This window comes from Puntigrus tetrazona, chromosome 14, assembly GCF_018831695.1.
Source record: "Puntigrus tetrazona isolate hp1 chromosome 14, ASM1883169v1, whole genome shotgun sequence".
Taxonomy (NCBI): Eukaryota; Metazoa; Chordata; class Actinopteri; order Cypriniformes; family Cyprinidae; genus Puntigrus; species Puntigrus tetrazona.
In genome coordinates this window covers 26,419,289-26,434,288 of record NC_056712.1, presented here as the reverse complement: position 1 = coordinate 26,434,288, position 15,000 = coordinate 26,419,289, and the positions used below count along the sequence as shown (strand labels likewise).

The 15,000-nt window shown below is 42.2% G+C and overlaps 2 protein-coding genes across 2 annotated transcripts in view; one reads left to right on the top strand and one right to left on the bottom strand.

Moving 5' to 3' along the window:
* Window positions 1–10,301, top strand: part of LOC122358112 (vacuolar protein sorting-associated protein 13B-like) — a 93,196-nt gene extending 82,895 nt beyond the window's left edge. Inside the window, 10 exon segments of the mRNA XM_043257888.1 lie at window positions 270–397; window positions 482–702; window positions 1,131–1,246; window positions 1,328–2,016; window positions 3,179–3,355; window positions 3,489–3,659; window positions 3,790–3,966; window positions 4,079–4,181; window positions 4,654–4,903; window positions 9,810–10,301. Of these exon segments, the coding sequence (XP_043113823.1) occupies window positions 270–397; window positions 482–702; window positions 1,131–1,246; window positions 1,328–2,016; window positions 3,179–3,355; window positions 3,489–3,659; window positions 3,790–3,966; window positions 4,079–4,181; window positions 4,654–4,903; window positions 9,810–10,058 (2,281 nt within the window). The 3' untranslated portion in view covers window positions 10,059–10,301.
* Window positions 10,221–15,000, bottom strand: part of LOC122357543 (regulator of G-protein signaling 22) — a 22,542-nt gene continuing 17,762 nt past the window's right edge. Inside the window, exons 19-25 of the mRNA XM_043256943.1 lie at window positions 14,587–14,748; window positions 14,151–14,330; window positions 13,917–14,057; window positions 13,731–13,814; window positions 12,378–12,449; window positions 10,548–10,664; window positions 10,221–10,410 (exon numbers count right to left, since the gene is read on the bottom strand). Of these exons, the coding sequence (XP_043112878.1) occupies window positions 10,333–10,410; window positions 10,548–10,664; window positions 12,378–12,449; window positions 13,731–13,814; window positions 13,917–14,057; window positions 14,151–14,330; window positions 14,587–14,748 (834 nt within the window). The 3' untranslated portion in view covers window positions 10,221–10,332. The remainder of the gene's footprint in view (window positions 10,411–10,547; window positions 10,665–12,377; window positions 12,450–13,730; window positions 13,815–13,916; window positions 14,058–14,150; window positions 14,331–14,586; window positions 14,749–15,000) is intronic.

The following is a 15,000-nucleotide window of genomic DNA, read 5'->3' as shown; positions in this document are numbered from 1 at the left end:
CGGACCACCTACTAAGACTGTGTTTCATCACGACTCACTATGAATATGACAGACTGCAACACTATATGGTGGAATAAATCCTGCTTGTAAATAGAACAGGCAATAGATAAAGATATTTTATCACTGCAGCTGCTGTTAGAAGCTCCTGTTAACAGTGAATCTGATCGTACATGAAAGACTGAGACTGAGCTGTATGTGATCTTCAGAAACACTAAGTGACTCATCTGTGTGTGTGTGTGTGTGTGTGTGTGTGTGTGTGTGTGTTTCAGGCCTCTAGTTCTGACCTGTCAGGAGCATCTGGGTGTCACGTATCTGACAGTGAGTGAAGATCAGTGTCCACGCATGCTGATTCACAACCGCTGCCCCAAGAGCCTCTTACTGAAAGAGAACGCCAAGGGTAACACACACACACACACACACACACACACACACACATAATCCTGCAGTCTATGCTTGTGTTAATGTTAAGAGTGTGTTTCAGAGTCGGAGAGGTCGGAGGAGTTCACCCGGACGGTTCCTGCTCTCTCGTCTGTCCATCACGAGTTGTTTCTTCAGGCCTCCAGCTTCCCTGAGTGCAGACAGAAAGAGACGCTGCCCACCCTGCAGCTGTGCATCATCACGGCCACACCCCCCGGCCACTTGGACACGCCCCCCTCGCCAGGCTGGACTGACCCCATCGATATCAGCAGTCCTGGAACACAGGTGCTCCTCTCACTAGAGCCGCGAGGTTTTGATTCGAATCTGATCAGATTTTTCTGATGGGGAAAATAAAAACTAAAACGTGATGCATTAAAAAAAACGAAAAAAAAACATTTGCTATGCTTTTTTGTAGGGCTGCACCATGTGGCCATAATTTGACTGTTAAATAAGAATATCTAATAACTAATAGTTTATTATTGTATTATTATTACTACTAAATAAAGTGTGTGTGTGTGAGAGAGCGAGACTGTGTGTGTGTGTGTGTGAGAGAGAGAGAGAGAGAGACTGTGTGTGTGTGTGTGTGTGTGTGTGTGTGTGTGTGTGTGTGTGTGTGTGTGTGTGCTGTCAGGTCAGTCTGCTTCAGATCTTCAGTTTCTGAGTTCTCAGTAGGCGTACAGATGTCTTCTGACTAACTCCTGTGTGTTTTTCAGGTTGTTTTTCTTCTTGGTTTCGGCTGTTTGTACATCGACGTTCTTCACCAGAGCGGCACCATCACGCTAACGCTAGCACCTGAGAGCAGCGCGGAAGACATCGTCACACACTACAGGTCAAACACGCCTCTGTTCACACATGTGCCCGGTCTCTTCACGAGAGGTCAGCGTTTGACTCAGCCGTGTGTTTCCCGCAGGCCGTCCAATCAGACGCTGTCCTTCAGGATTCTTCTGAACGAGGCGAGCGTGGCGCTCTGTGATGACATCACCAGCCCGTTCAGTTCTGTGGAGCTGCTGCGTCTGACCGTGTCCAGACTGCTGCTCCAGCTGCCGCCCGGCGAGCCCTCGTCCGTCCACACCGTCCAGATCCGCTGCGGCGGCCTGCAGGTGGACAACCAGCTGTACGAGCGTGCCAGCTTCCACTTCCCGGTCATTCTGTGCCAGGAGCCTCAGAGTGACGCTGACTTCCTGTCCCTGAGCGTCACCGTGTCCTCAGACGGACGTCTGGACAGCCTCGCCCTCCACGTCCGGCCGGCACGCGTCTATCTGGAGGACACCTTCATCTACTACATGAAGACGCTTTTCCACACCTACATCCCTGAATCCCTGGGTGGGAGGAGCTGCGGCGGAGGGGCGGAGCCTGTTGTTCCCAGAGAGGTGCTGGAGTCAAGCCGAGCTCTGGTGACCCCGGTGCTGCTGCAGAAGCTGTCCATCGAGCCGCTTCACCTGCTGGTCAGCATCCACGCCTCGCTCAAGCTCTACATCGCCTCTGACCACACACCCCTGTCCTTCTCTGTGTTTGAGCGCAGCCCCGTCTGTACCACGCCTAGACAGCTGGTGCACACACTCGCCATGCACTACGCTGCTGGAGCACTCTTCAGAGCAGGTGTGTCTCTCACACACACACACACACACACACACACACACTCACTCTTGTTTTGTTATCTCAGTGAGGACATTTCATAGACTTCCATTGATTTTCTTTCAGGTTAACAGTATTTTCTCTCCTCTAACCCTAAACATACTCATCACAGAAACATGCGCAGAACACTAGATCTACCTCAGAACTACTATTTTATCTAGTGACGATCAGTCTAACGTATCACTAGTGGGTTGTCCTGATCTTTCACTATATAAGAGACAACATTTACATCCTCATGAGTATAGTTCAACCAGTACACACACACACTCACTCAAACAAATACATACACATAGAGAAACACACACACTTTTAAGTAAGATGTCTGAGCACAGATGTGTCGCCCCTGTCCTGCTGACGTGTTGATCGGTCAAGATAATGAAGTCCTTTATACCTGAGGTTGTTGTATTAATCGCTGGCACTGAGGTCGGCGAGCGTCTCCATGTGCATCTTGTGCCGGATGGGTTCAGATAAAGTGCGCTCTCTTTTGAGCTGCCCACCCCGGGCAGGGAGCTTCATGCTGTGTGTACTTCTGAGCGTTCTTCTGATCAGCTGGTTGTATGTTTCACACTGGATTATTTAGAGGAGCTTTCCGTGGTCAGTCCGTGCTCACTGCAGGGGTTAAAGCCAGAGGCCTTCGATCCTGTGAAGCTCATGGAGTATGTGGCGGTGCTAGTCTCTTATGTTTGGTTTAGTCACTTTGCATCAATACGTGTCCTATATTTCACGTGTTCTACTGAGTGAACCCACTAAATAGGAACATAGTTTTATGAGTAACTCAACATGTTCTATGTTTATTTGTTATTAACCCATAACCTTACCCCTCATATTGTAACAGTCAGTGTATTTAGTTTTGGGTGATTTGTTGATCCTCACCACTAGGGGACACTACTGGCATATCTTCATTTAGAGGCGGGTTCAGTTTGAGTTATCTCAAGATATCTGCTGTTTCTCTACAGGGTCCTGCTTTGAGAAATATTGCTCACCCGTGCGTTTGGTGTTTTTTAATCTTTTGTTTTTGTGATATATTTGAGAGGGTTATATTGGGGAATGCCACTTTAAAACATGTTCTCCTTGGCTAACCCCGCCCCCCCCAGTTAATGGACTAAATCCTCTGGTGATGTTTTAGGTTGGGTCGTGGGCTCTCTGGAGATCCTGGGCAGTCCGGCCAGTCTGGTGCGGAGTATCGGGAATGGCGTGTCGGATTTCTTCCGCTTGCCATACGAGGGTTTAACTCGTGGACCGGGAGCCTTCATCAGCGGCGTCTCTAGAGGAACAAACTCCTTCATCAAACACATCTCTAAAGGTGAAACACACTCTCGATTTCAGTGTCAGTCATTCTAAGGGTTGATTCTCTTCTGAGCACCACATCACTCTGTGTGTGTGTGTGTGTGTGTGTGTGTGTGTGTGTGTGTGTGTGTGTGTGTGTGTGTCTGCAGGAACACTGACGTCCATCACGAATCTGGCCACGAGTCTGGCGCGGAACATGGACCGCCTGTCGCTGGACGACGAGCATTACATGAGACAAGAGGAGTGGAGGAGACAGTTACCTGAGAATCTGGGAGACGGACTGAGACAAGGCCTTTCGAGACTCGGCATCAGCCTGCTGGGTAACACACTTTCTCACTCACACACACACACACACACACACACACACACACACATACATAAACATTCTCGTCCCTCTGAGGCTGCTGTCAGTCACAGTGTGTGTGTGTGTGTGTGTGTGTGTGTGTGTAGGAGCGATCGCAGGGATCGTGGATCAGCCCATGCAGACGTTCACACGGACTCTGGAGTTGCCGAGCTCGGCAAGCAGCGCGGCCCGTGGCGTGATCTCAGGAGTGGGGAAAGGCATTGTGGGAGTTTTCACTAAGCCCATCGGAGGAGCGGCTGAGCTGGTGTCACAGACTGGATACGGTACGAGAACGTTCATGTAGACAAGTGTAGAGAGTGTGTTCATGTGTAGTGATGTGTGTGTGTGTGTGTGTGTGTGTGTGTGTGTGTGTGTGTGTGTGTGTGTCCGCCGCAGGTCTGCTACACGGCGCTGGTCTCTGGCAGCTTCCCAAACAGCTGCACCTGCCGACCGACACCAGATCAGCCGATGCTTCTAACAGTCACGTCAAATATGTCTGGTAAAACAACTGCTTTTACAATTACCCATTGTGAATTTTTTTCAATGCTTTATTTACATTTTTAAGCTTAATAAAAAAAAATTGTAGTGCGATTAAGTTGTATTTTTATTACTTAATTTATATTGTTATTTCTATACTATTTAAAAAAAGTCTAATTTTTTATATTATCATTCAATTAGTTTTTAGTGTTTTATTTTTTATTTTATTTTGTTTCATTTAGTTCTTTACAATTCTAGTAATTTTACATTTTTGTAATTACATTATTTAGTATGATTTGTTTCAATTTTGAAGTATTTATAATTTTATTAATTTGAGTAACTTTTGGATTTTTGTTATGTTAAAACTATTTGAATTCATCAAGTTACAAAATCTTGGTACCCCTGATCAGACGGGGGAATGTGACCACACTGGTGTGTGTGTGTGTGTGTGTGTGTGTGTGTGTGTGTGTGTGTGTGTGTGTGTGTGTGAGCAGGAAGATGCTGCAGTCTCTGGGCCGTCCGGAGCTGCACATGGCTCTAGATGTGCGTATAGTGAGCGGATCTGGGCAGGAACACGCCGGCTGTCTGCTGCTGAGTGGAGAGGTTCTGTTCGTCGTCAGTGTGTGTGAAGACGCTCAGCAGCAGGCCTTTCCCATCACTGAGATCCAGTGTGAACACGACACACACACACCTGGACGCATCACACTCACACTGCAGCAGCACAGAGTGACCAGTGACACTGAGGTACACACACACACACACACACACACACACACACACACTCTGCAGTTGCATTAAGTGTCAATAATTGTTATAATGACCTTCATGTTTAGAACTAAAACATGAATCACTTTTTGTCATGGATGTTTCTGGATGTGTCTGGTCAGTAGATTTTTTTAACCCTCTAGTTATTTTGTGTGACATTCAAAAATGACTCTCATTATTGTCTGGATATAGATATTGTTTGCCTGCAGCACCAAACATTTTCACTCCTTTTCACTCCTGTGACTTTGGATGAACAGTACAGGACCATTTCCACACTAAGAACCTTGTAAATCAGTCAAAAACGACACCAGAAGGTCAACATCTTGCATCAGAAGTTTACTTCAGTTTGTGTTTGACCTTTATCATCAGGGGCCGGTTTAATAAAAGGTTAGGCTAATCTTAAAAGTTAGTCAGCTAATTTTTTTGACTGGTCAGAATGTATAAGAATTGCTTACACTGCATCCAGAAAGAACAAACCGGATTCCAAAAAAGTTGGGACACTATACAAATCGTGAATAAAAACTGAATGCAATGATGTGTAGGTGCCAACTTCTAATATTTTATTCAGAATAGAACATAACTCACGAAACAAAAGTTTAAACTGAGAAAATGTACCATTTTAAGGGAAAAATATATTGATTCAGAATTTCATGGTGTCGACAAATCCCAAAAAAGTTGGGACAAGTAGCAATAAGCAATAAGTAGTAAATTTAAGCATAACGAGGAGCTGGAAGACCAATTAACACTAATTAGGTCAATTGGCAACATGATTGGGTATAAAAAGAGCTTCTCAGAGTGGCAGTGTCTCTCAGAAGCCAAGATGGGTAGAGGATCACCAATTCCCACAATGTTGCGCAGAAAGACAGTGGAGCAATATCAGAAAGGTGTTACCCAGCGAAAAATTGCAAAGACTTTGCATCTATCATCATCAACTGTGCATAACATCATCCAAAGATTCAGAGAATCTGGAACAATCTCTGTGAGAAAGGGTGTGAAAATAGGATGCCCGTGATCTCCGGGCCCTTAAACGACACTGCACCACAAACAGGAATGCTACTGTAAAGGAAATCACAGAATGGGCTCAGGAATACTTCCAGAAACCATTGTCAGTGAACACAATCCACCGTGCCATCCGCCGTTGCCAGCTGAAACTCTACAGTGCAAAGAAGAAGCCATTTCTAAGCAAGATCCACTGGGCCAGGGATCATTTAAAATGGAGTGTGGCGAAATGGAAGACTGTTCTGTGGTCAGACGAGTCACGATTCGAAGTTCTTTTTGGAAATCTGGGACGCCATGTCATCCGGACCAAAGAGGACAAGGACAACCCAAGTTGTTATCAACGCTCGGTTCAGAAGCCTGCATCTCTGATGGTATGGGGTTGCATGAGTGCGTGTGGCATGGGCAGCTTGCATGTCTGGAAAGGCACCATCAATGCAGAAAAATATATTCAGGTTCTAGAACAACATATGCTCCCATCCAGACGTCATCTTTTTCAGGGAAGACCCTGCATTTTTCAACAAGATAATGCCAGACCACATTCTGCATCAATAACAGCATCATGGCTGCGGGAGAAGGATCCGGTACTGAAATGGCCAGTCTGCAGTCCAGATCTTTCACCTATAGAGAACATTTGGCGCATCATAAAGAGGAAGGTGCGACAAAGAAGGCCCAAGACGATTGAACAGTTAGAGGCCTGTATTAGACAAGAATGGGAGAGCATTCCTATTTCTAAACTTGAGAAACTGGTCTCCTCTGTCCCCAGATGTCTGTTGAGTGTTGTAAAAAGAAGGGGAGATGCCACACAGTGGTGAAAATGTCCTTGTCCCAACTTTTTTGGGATTTGTTGACACCATGAAATTCTGAATCAACATATTTTTCCATTAAAATGGTACATTTTCTCAGTTTAAACTTTTGTTCCATGAGTTATGTTCTATTCTGAATAAAATATTAGAAGTTGGCACCTACACATCATTGCATTCAGTTTTTATTCACGATTTGTATAGTGTCCCAACTTTTTTGGAATCCGGTTTGTATTTATAGCGCTTCACTTTTCCAATTTTTTCGTTAGAGCCAGATTGCAAACTTGATTTATTATATTCCTGTTTCCACTGAAGCTCCTGTAGATGTCTCTTGATTGAAGTCCATCTTTGGTAGATTCAGATGATTGAGAAATGGTTTAGAAAGCTCAGTTAACTGCAGGTGAGAGCAAGGAATTGTCTGTAGACCTCGAGACAGGATTGTACCGAGGCATAGGTCTGGGGAAGGGTTCAGGAAAATTTCAGCAGAAAAAAAGCATGTAGTTTCCTTTACCCTTAAGGGAAGATCATCTTTTTTTTATTAATCAACTTAGATTAATCAAAGTTTTTATGTAAGCACTTTTCTTAAATATGACCAGTCTTGAATAAAAACAATTAGATGACTAACTTGTAAGACTAGTCTAAATCTTCTGTGAAAGCCGCCCCAGAAGGATGTTCACACAGAACTCTCTTCGGTCTGTCTCATGTATTTTTTTCTTTGGTCTGTCTCATGTGTCTCTCTCTGATCTATCTCATGTGTCTCTTTTTGGACTGTCTTGTGTCTTTTTGTACTGTCTCTCATATCTTTCTTTGGCCTGCCTTGTGTCTCTCTCACCCGTGTCTCACTGTATCATCTCTCCCTCTCTCTGGACTGTCTCATGTGTCTCTCTCTGGTCTGTCTCACGTGTCTCAGGTATTTCTCACGTGTCTTTCTCTGGTCTGTCACACATGTCTCTCTCTGGACTGTCTAATGTGTCTCTCTGTGGACTGTCTCATGTCTTTTTTTTTTCTTTGGACTGTCTCACGTGTCTCTCTCTGGTCTGTCACACATGTCTCTCTCTGGACTGTCTAATGTGTCTCTCTGTGGACTGTCTCATGTCTTTTTTTTTCTTTGGACTGTCTCACGTGTCTCTCTTTGGACTGTCTCACATGTCTTTCTTTGGACTGCCTCGTTTCTTTCTCTGGACTGCCTTGTGTCTCTCTCACCTGTGTCTCAATGTATCATGTCTCTCTCTCTGGACTGTCTCATGTGTCTCTCTTTGGACTGTCTCATGTGTCTCTCTTTGGACTGTCTCATGTCTTTTTTTGGACTGTCTCACGTGTCTCTCTTTGGACTATCTCATGTCTTTTTTTTTCTTTGTACTGTCTCATGTGTTTCTCTTTGGACTGTCTCATGTTTTTTTTGGACTATCTCACGTGTCTCTCTTTGGACTGTCTCATGTCTTTTTTTTTCTTTGGACTGTCTCACATGTCTCTCTCTGGACTGTCTCATGTCTATTTTTTTCTTGGACTGTCTCATGTTTTTCTCTTTGGACTGTCTCACGTGTCTCTCTTTGGACTGTCTCATGTCTTTTTTTTTCTTTGGACTGTCTCATGTGTTTCTCTTTGGACTGTTTCATGTTTTTTGGACTATCTCACGTGTCTCTCTTTGGACTGTCTCATGTCTTTTTTTTTCTTTGGACTGTCTCATGTCTTTTTTTTTTCTTTGGACTGTCTCACGTGTCTCTCTTTGGACTGTCTCATGTGTCTCTTTTTGGACTGTCTCATATCCTTTTTTTTTCCTTGGCCTGTCTCACGTGTCTCTCTTTGGACTGTCTCATGTCTTTTTTTTTTTTCTTTGGACTGTCTCACATGTCTCTCTCTGGACTGTCTCATGTCTTTTTTTTTCTTGGACTGTCTCATGTGTTTCTCTTTGGACTGTCTCATGTGTTTCTCTTTTGACTGTCTCACGTGTCTCTCTTTGGACTGTCTCATATCCTTTTTTTTTAACTGTCTCGTGTCTCTCTTTGGACTGTCTCATGTCTTTTTTTTTGGACTGTCTCAAATGTCTATCTTTGGACTATCTCATGTCTTTTTTTTCTTTGGACTGTCTCATGTGTTTCTCTTTGGACTGTCTCATGTCTTTTTTTTCTTTGGACTGTCTCATGTGTTTTTTCTTTGGACTGTCTCATTTTTTTTGGACTATCTCACGTGTCTCTCTTTGGACTGTCTCATGTGTCTCTCTTTGGACTGTCTCATATCCTTTTTGTTTTTGGACTCTCTCATGTGTCTCTCTTTGGACTGTCTCATGTTTTTTTGGACTGTCTCACGTGTCTCTCTTTGTACTGTCTCATGTGTCTCTCTCTGGACTGTCTCATGTGTCTCTATTTGGACTGTCTCATATCCTTTTTGTCTTTGGACTGTCTCATGTGTTTCTCTTTGGACTGTTTCATGTTTTTTTTGGACTATCTCACGTGTCTCTCTTTGGACTGTCTCATGTCTTTTTTTTTTTCTTTGGACTGTCTCACGTGTCTCTCTTTGGACTGTCTCATGTGTCTCTTTTTGGACTGTCTCATATCCTTTTTTTTTCCTTGGCCTGTCTCACGTGTCTCTCTTTGGACTGTCTCATGTCTTTTTTTTCTTTGGACTGTCTCATGTGTCACTCTTTGGACTGTCTCATATCCTTTTTGTCTTTGGTCTGTCTCATGTGTCTCTCTTTGGACTGTCTCATATCCTTTTTGTCTTTGGACTGTCTCATGTGTCTCTCTGTGGACTGACTAACGTGTCTCTCTTTGGAAAGTCTCATGTCTTTTTTTGGACTGTCTCGTGTCTCTCTCTTGACTGTCTCATGTCTCTCTCTGGTCTGTCTCACGTGTCTCTCTCTGGACTGTCTCACGTGTCTCTCTGGTCTGTCTCACGTGTCTCTCTCTGGACTGTCTCACGTCTCTCTCTGGTCTGTCTCACGTGTCTCTCTCTGGACTGTCTCACGTGTCTCTCTTTGGACTGTCTTATGTGTCTCTCTTTGGACTGTCTCATGTGTCTCTCTTTGGACTGTCTCACGTCTCTCTCATCTGTGTCTCATGTCTCTCTCATCTGTCTTTCTATCTCAGGTGGACGGGGCTCGTGAACGTCTCTCTGAGCTGCAGTACAGTCGTCTGGTGGATTTTGTGACCGGAGCATCTCAGTATTTGTCTCCATCTCTGTCGTCCCTCCATCAGCAGGCGACCATCACTCCGGCCGAGCCTCCGCCCAGCGTCTCCAAAACATACCAGTATCACGCCGAGCCCGCCTTCACACGCGTGTTTATTTGCAAGTTCAACATGGTGAAGAACAAAGCGCTGCGGATCGGCTTCCACTAACACTCCGTCGTCATGTTTGTGTTATTTAACAAGAGTAAAAGACTTAATTATCGTGGAGGACGTCACTACATTGATCAGCTGCTTCTGTATAATGTGATGCTTTAAACCAAAAGGCCTTTCGTTTTGTATTTTTATAAGCAATGCAAGAAAGAATATCAAATGTTTTTATTTCTTTTCCTCCTTTATTCAGTGTCACTATATAATGAATCTGTTTTTTGTTAATAAAATATAAGATTTGCTAAATCTGTACAGTGCATCATCCCAAACACGATTTTCAGCTCTTCAGTTCTTTCTTATTCTTCCTCTGATCAGATGCACGTCTGTCCTGTGTTTGTGCGTCTGCAGCTTTTTTCTGTTGAGGAAACAGTCGTCTGATGATTGTTTGAATTATTTTACATGCAGTTTTCATGAGATCGTAATCAACATGGATCATTTATACTGTTCAGACCAACAGGAACTAACCAATGTTCAAGTTTCAGAGCAACATACATGTGTGTGTTCTCGCTGACCAGTCGATGAGGATGAGGAAGGTGACGTCACAGCTGTGCTGTTCTGCGTTTTCTCATGTTCCATATCCGCCATGTGTTTGGCGTACGACCAGGAGATCTGACGAGATCAACAGTTAGCCGTTACGAACATGTTCGATCAAAAGCATTTCAACTGAGTAAATATTATGGTCATTTCTGTAAAAATAATCATCATCAAATATAAGAGTATTAGTCATTGATAATATCAAGTTCAGAGTTCAGTGTGAAACAATGTGACAAGTGTTAGTTTAGCTTTGCTAAAATAACCAACTTAATATTTATTTCAGCAAACAACTCAAACATTGTACGTTAGTGAATGCATAGGGAACTAACTTGATCAGTGAACCACTACATTAAATAACACTGACATACTGTAAATATATGACCCTGAAGCACAGAAGCACGTAACAGCAGATATATTTGTAGCAACAGATAACAATGCAGCGATCTGGATGAAAACTATATCTCATGTTTTGCACATTTTCTACTGTAGATATATCAAAACATAACTTTTAATTAGTAATATGCATTGCTAAAAACTTCATTTGGACAACCTTAAAAGAGATTTTCTCAATATTCACCATTAGATTAGATTCACCAGGTTTTCAGATAATTGTATCGCAGATAAATATATTAAGATCCTAATCCCTACATCAATAGAAAGATTAATGTTATTTGATGAAGACTTTAAGCCTGTAAATAAATAAATTGGACTATATTTATGACTGCTGTAACATGCCTTAAAACCAAATTCCTCATTGTTCATTAATAGTAATCACTTTTATTTATATAGTGCTTTTAACAATACAGATTGTATCAAAGCACTGAAAAGTATAGAATAGTATAACAGAGTAATAGCACTGTATATGGCAAAATAAAAAAAAATACAAAATTAAACGCAGATACAATCTGTGTATCATAGATGATAATCACTAGAAATGAAGTGTCCCAAACTAAACAAACCAGAGGCGACAGCGTCAAGGAACCAAAACCCCATCCATACAGAATAGAGAAAAACCTTGGGAGAACCCAGACTTAGTTTGGATCAGTTCTCCTCTGACCGGTCGACCAGCACTTACATTTCCAGAATAGTAATTATAGAATAATCCAGTAATCCATAGTAATAATCCAGACCTCACTGTAACCTTTTAAAATTCTCCATGAACTAATAATGGACAATTCATTACTAATAATTTTAATAATTACTAATATTTCATGATGTTTTAAAAATGAATGTAAAAATTATGTAATGAAAATTAAACTAAGGTGTAAGAGAGCAATCAAAATAATTATTTTCATGTTTTAATGTCACTTAATGAATTGGGTCTCATGAACGAACAATGATACATTAAAATAGTTTACAGGTGAATATATATTAAAAAATTAACTAAACAGTACAGTAACTACAGCAGGGTCTTTTTTGTGCTTAATACTTGTACTGACAATGAGCAGTATATTTTTTTAACAGGATTTATTTCCTTACGTTAATGTTAATAAGTATTGCTAATTAACATATGAATAATGTCCATGACATTTAATATGCCTTTTATTTTAACTTATATTAACAATAGCTTAAGACAACATAGTTAATTTTTCGTTCAATCACTAATGATATTTCATTAATCATATAGGCAGATATTTTTATCTCATAATTGGATAAATTTAAACAAAAAGTTATTTTCCTTTCTGCAAGTTCACTGAAGCACACGTTTTGAGAAACGTCAATATGAAAAAATACATCAAAATGTGTCTAATAAGCACAGAATAAATGGATGAGAAATCATTCACACACAATCCATATAATAGACAGAAGAGTGACCATGAAGAAAACTTGAGCTGTGATCATCTGAGAAGTTCTTCTGTTCTGAGGAAAGATAATATTCAGGTCACTCAACAATCAGCATAAAATAAACCAACACAAAAACTAGAATTATTCTATTATTGTTTACTCTCCCTGTCGTTCTCTATGAAACACAAGAGATGTTCCGCTCCAGACAGACAGAGCTGATCTTCAGATGTTTCCGAGTTAATAATGAATGAGGTCTTACTGTAATCATGAGCTGAAGAGGCTGTAAATCCTTCATGAAGCTGCTGTGACACACAGATCACTGAAGAAAAGCAGCTCAAACTATGACTGACGGACCACAAATACTCCACAGACGCTCATGAAGAAAGACAGAAACACACTTTCTTCTTTTTTATATCTCACATTTTCAGTATTGTTTTATGGATTAAATTAATAAAAAAAATAGTTTTTTCCACCTCAGGATCCTCACTGTATCTGATAAAAATAGTGTTATTATAGTTAAAATTATTTTAAAAAGCTGTTACTTTTCAACCTGTACATGTTACCTCTGGGAGATATTATCAGGAGTCATGGTGTTAGCTTTCACTGCTATGCTGATGATACTCAGCTCTATATTTCAGATACACACCAAACTGAGAAACTAACAGAATGCATAGTCCATATAAAACACTGGATGAAGAGTAATTTTTTATTTTCCTATTTATCACCCAAACTCTGGAACGATCTCCCTAACTCTGTTCAGGAGGCAGACACACTCTGCCATCTAGATTAAAGACTAAGCATTAAAAATTAACCTAGTATACATATACCACACCAAAACACTAAAACACTTTTCTTATTCGAATCCGTTAAAGGATTTTTAGGCTGTATTAATTAGATCAGCTGGAACCGGGAACACCGTCTCCTCTGGTTTGTTTAGTTTACACTTAACTTCTAGAGATTATCATTGATTTGATTTCACTGACCGTCTCTGCTTTTAATAAAAAGTGTTTAATCTGGTCATTATACATCACTATCACTTTATTCTCCTTTTTGATTCTGTTCAGTGCTCTGATATAATCTGTGTTGTTAAAGGTGTTGTGTAAATGACTAAAGATGTAAACAAATAAAAGAAAAAAATATAGACATATTTAAGTAACAAAAACAATAAAACAAATTACCAAATTACTAAAACATTCACTAAACTTGACAAGAAATCAGAAAAAAAAAATCACCAAAAGCTTTAATAATAGATTCTAAATGACACTGAAATAAAAAGATGAGACTGACTCACTGATTCAGATTCAAAATGTAAGTAGTGCTGCTGAAAGAGATGAACAGAGCAGTGTGACCTCTGACCTTGTATGTAGCCGCTCGTGTGCCGTCAGTCCAGCAGTTCAGCTGCTCTTCATCAGCCACGGCGTGAGCCTCGTCCTCCTGCTCCTGCTCCACACACACACACACACACACACACACACAGCAGATTTGTATGCTCTAGTTGGGACCATGTTCTCCTAAAAGCTCCAGAAACGTTGAACGTCTCACCTGAGCGCTGTGGTCTTCTTCTGTGGCTCTGCTCCTCCGTGTCTCTCTCTCCAGCACGCTCTGAAGCTCGTTCGCCCCGACGGAGGAGAGCAGCTCCATGAAATCCGGCCAGTGCTTGAGCAGCTCGTCGAACACACACGCCTGACACACACACACACACACACACACACACACACACAGAGGGGTCAGACAGGTGAACACGGGTCAGTCTGCAGCTGTGTGTGGGTCACAGACCTGCGTCTCTCTGAAGACGTATGGGCCGAGCGCTCGCTGCTGACTCAGGACCCTCTGCACCGCGTCTGGAGGAACATGGACCTGCAGCCCCGGAGGAAGAGAAGAGCTGAGGAAGCAGCTGATGATGATGGACACCTTCCTCTGGAGAGTCACATCATCACAGCGGGAGTGACACAGATCCTAGACACACACACACACACACACACACATTTACTGAACCTTAAACTATAAAAAGAAAAGTGTGCTTGTGTTTTATGTTCTGTATCATATTTGCTTCATCATGCTTTTATGGCTCATCTAGTCTGATACAGTGAGATGTAAAGCTCAATTTTATTCAGAGACTTAAACTGAGCAAAAATATGAATTTGCTGTGGTATAAAGACTGTAATTATCTACAGATTAAAACAGATGAAGCTCCGTCTCTTTCTCGTCTCACCTTGTACCTCTGAACCTCCAGCCAGAAGAGGAGATCATTCTCCAGCAGATCATCACGGACAGACAGAAACTTCTGGAACAGCAGACAGGTGACAGGATTCAGGAGAGCCCTGCGGAGAGCCACCGACTCCTGAGACCAACTCATCAGACCACCAGACACCTGCTGACACACACACACACACACACACACACACACACACACACACACACACACACACACACACACACACACACACACACACACACACACACACACACACACACACACACACACACACACACACACACACACACACACACACACACACACACACACACACACACACACACACACACACACACACACACACACACACACACACACACACACACACACACACACACACACACACACACACACACACACACACACACA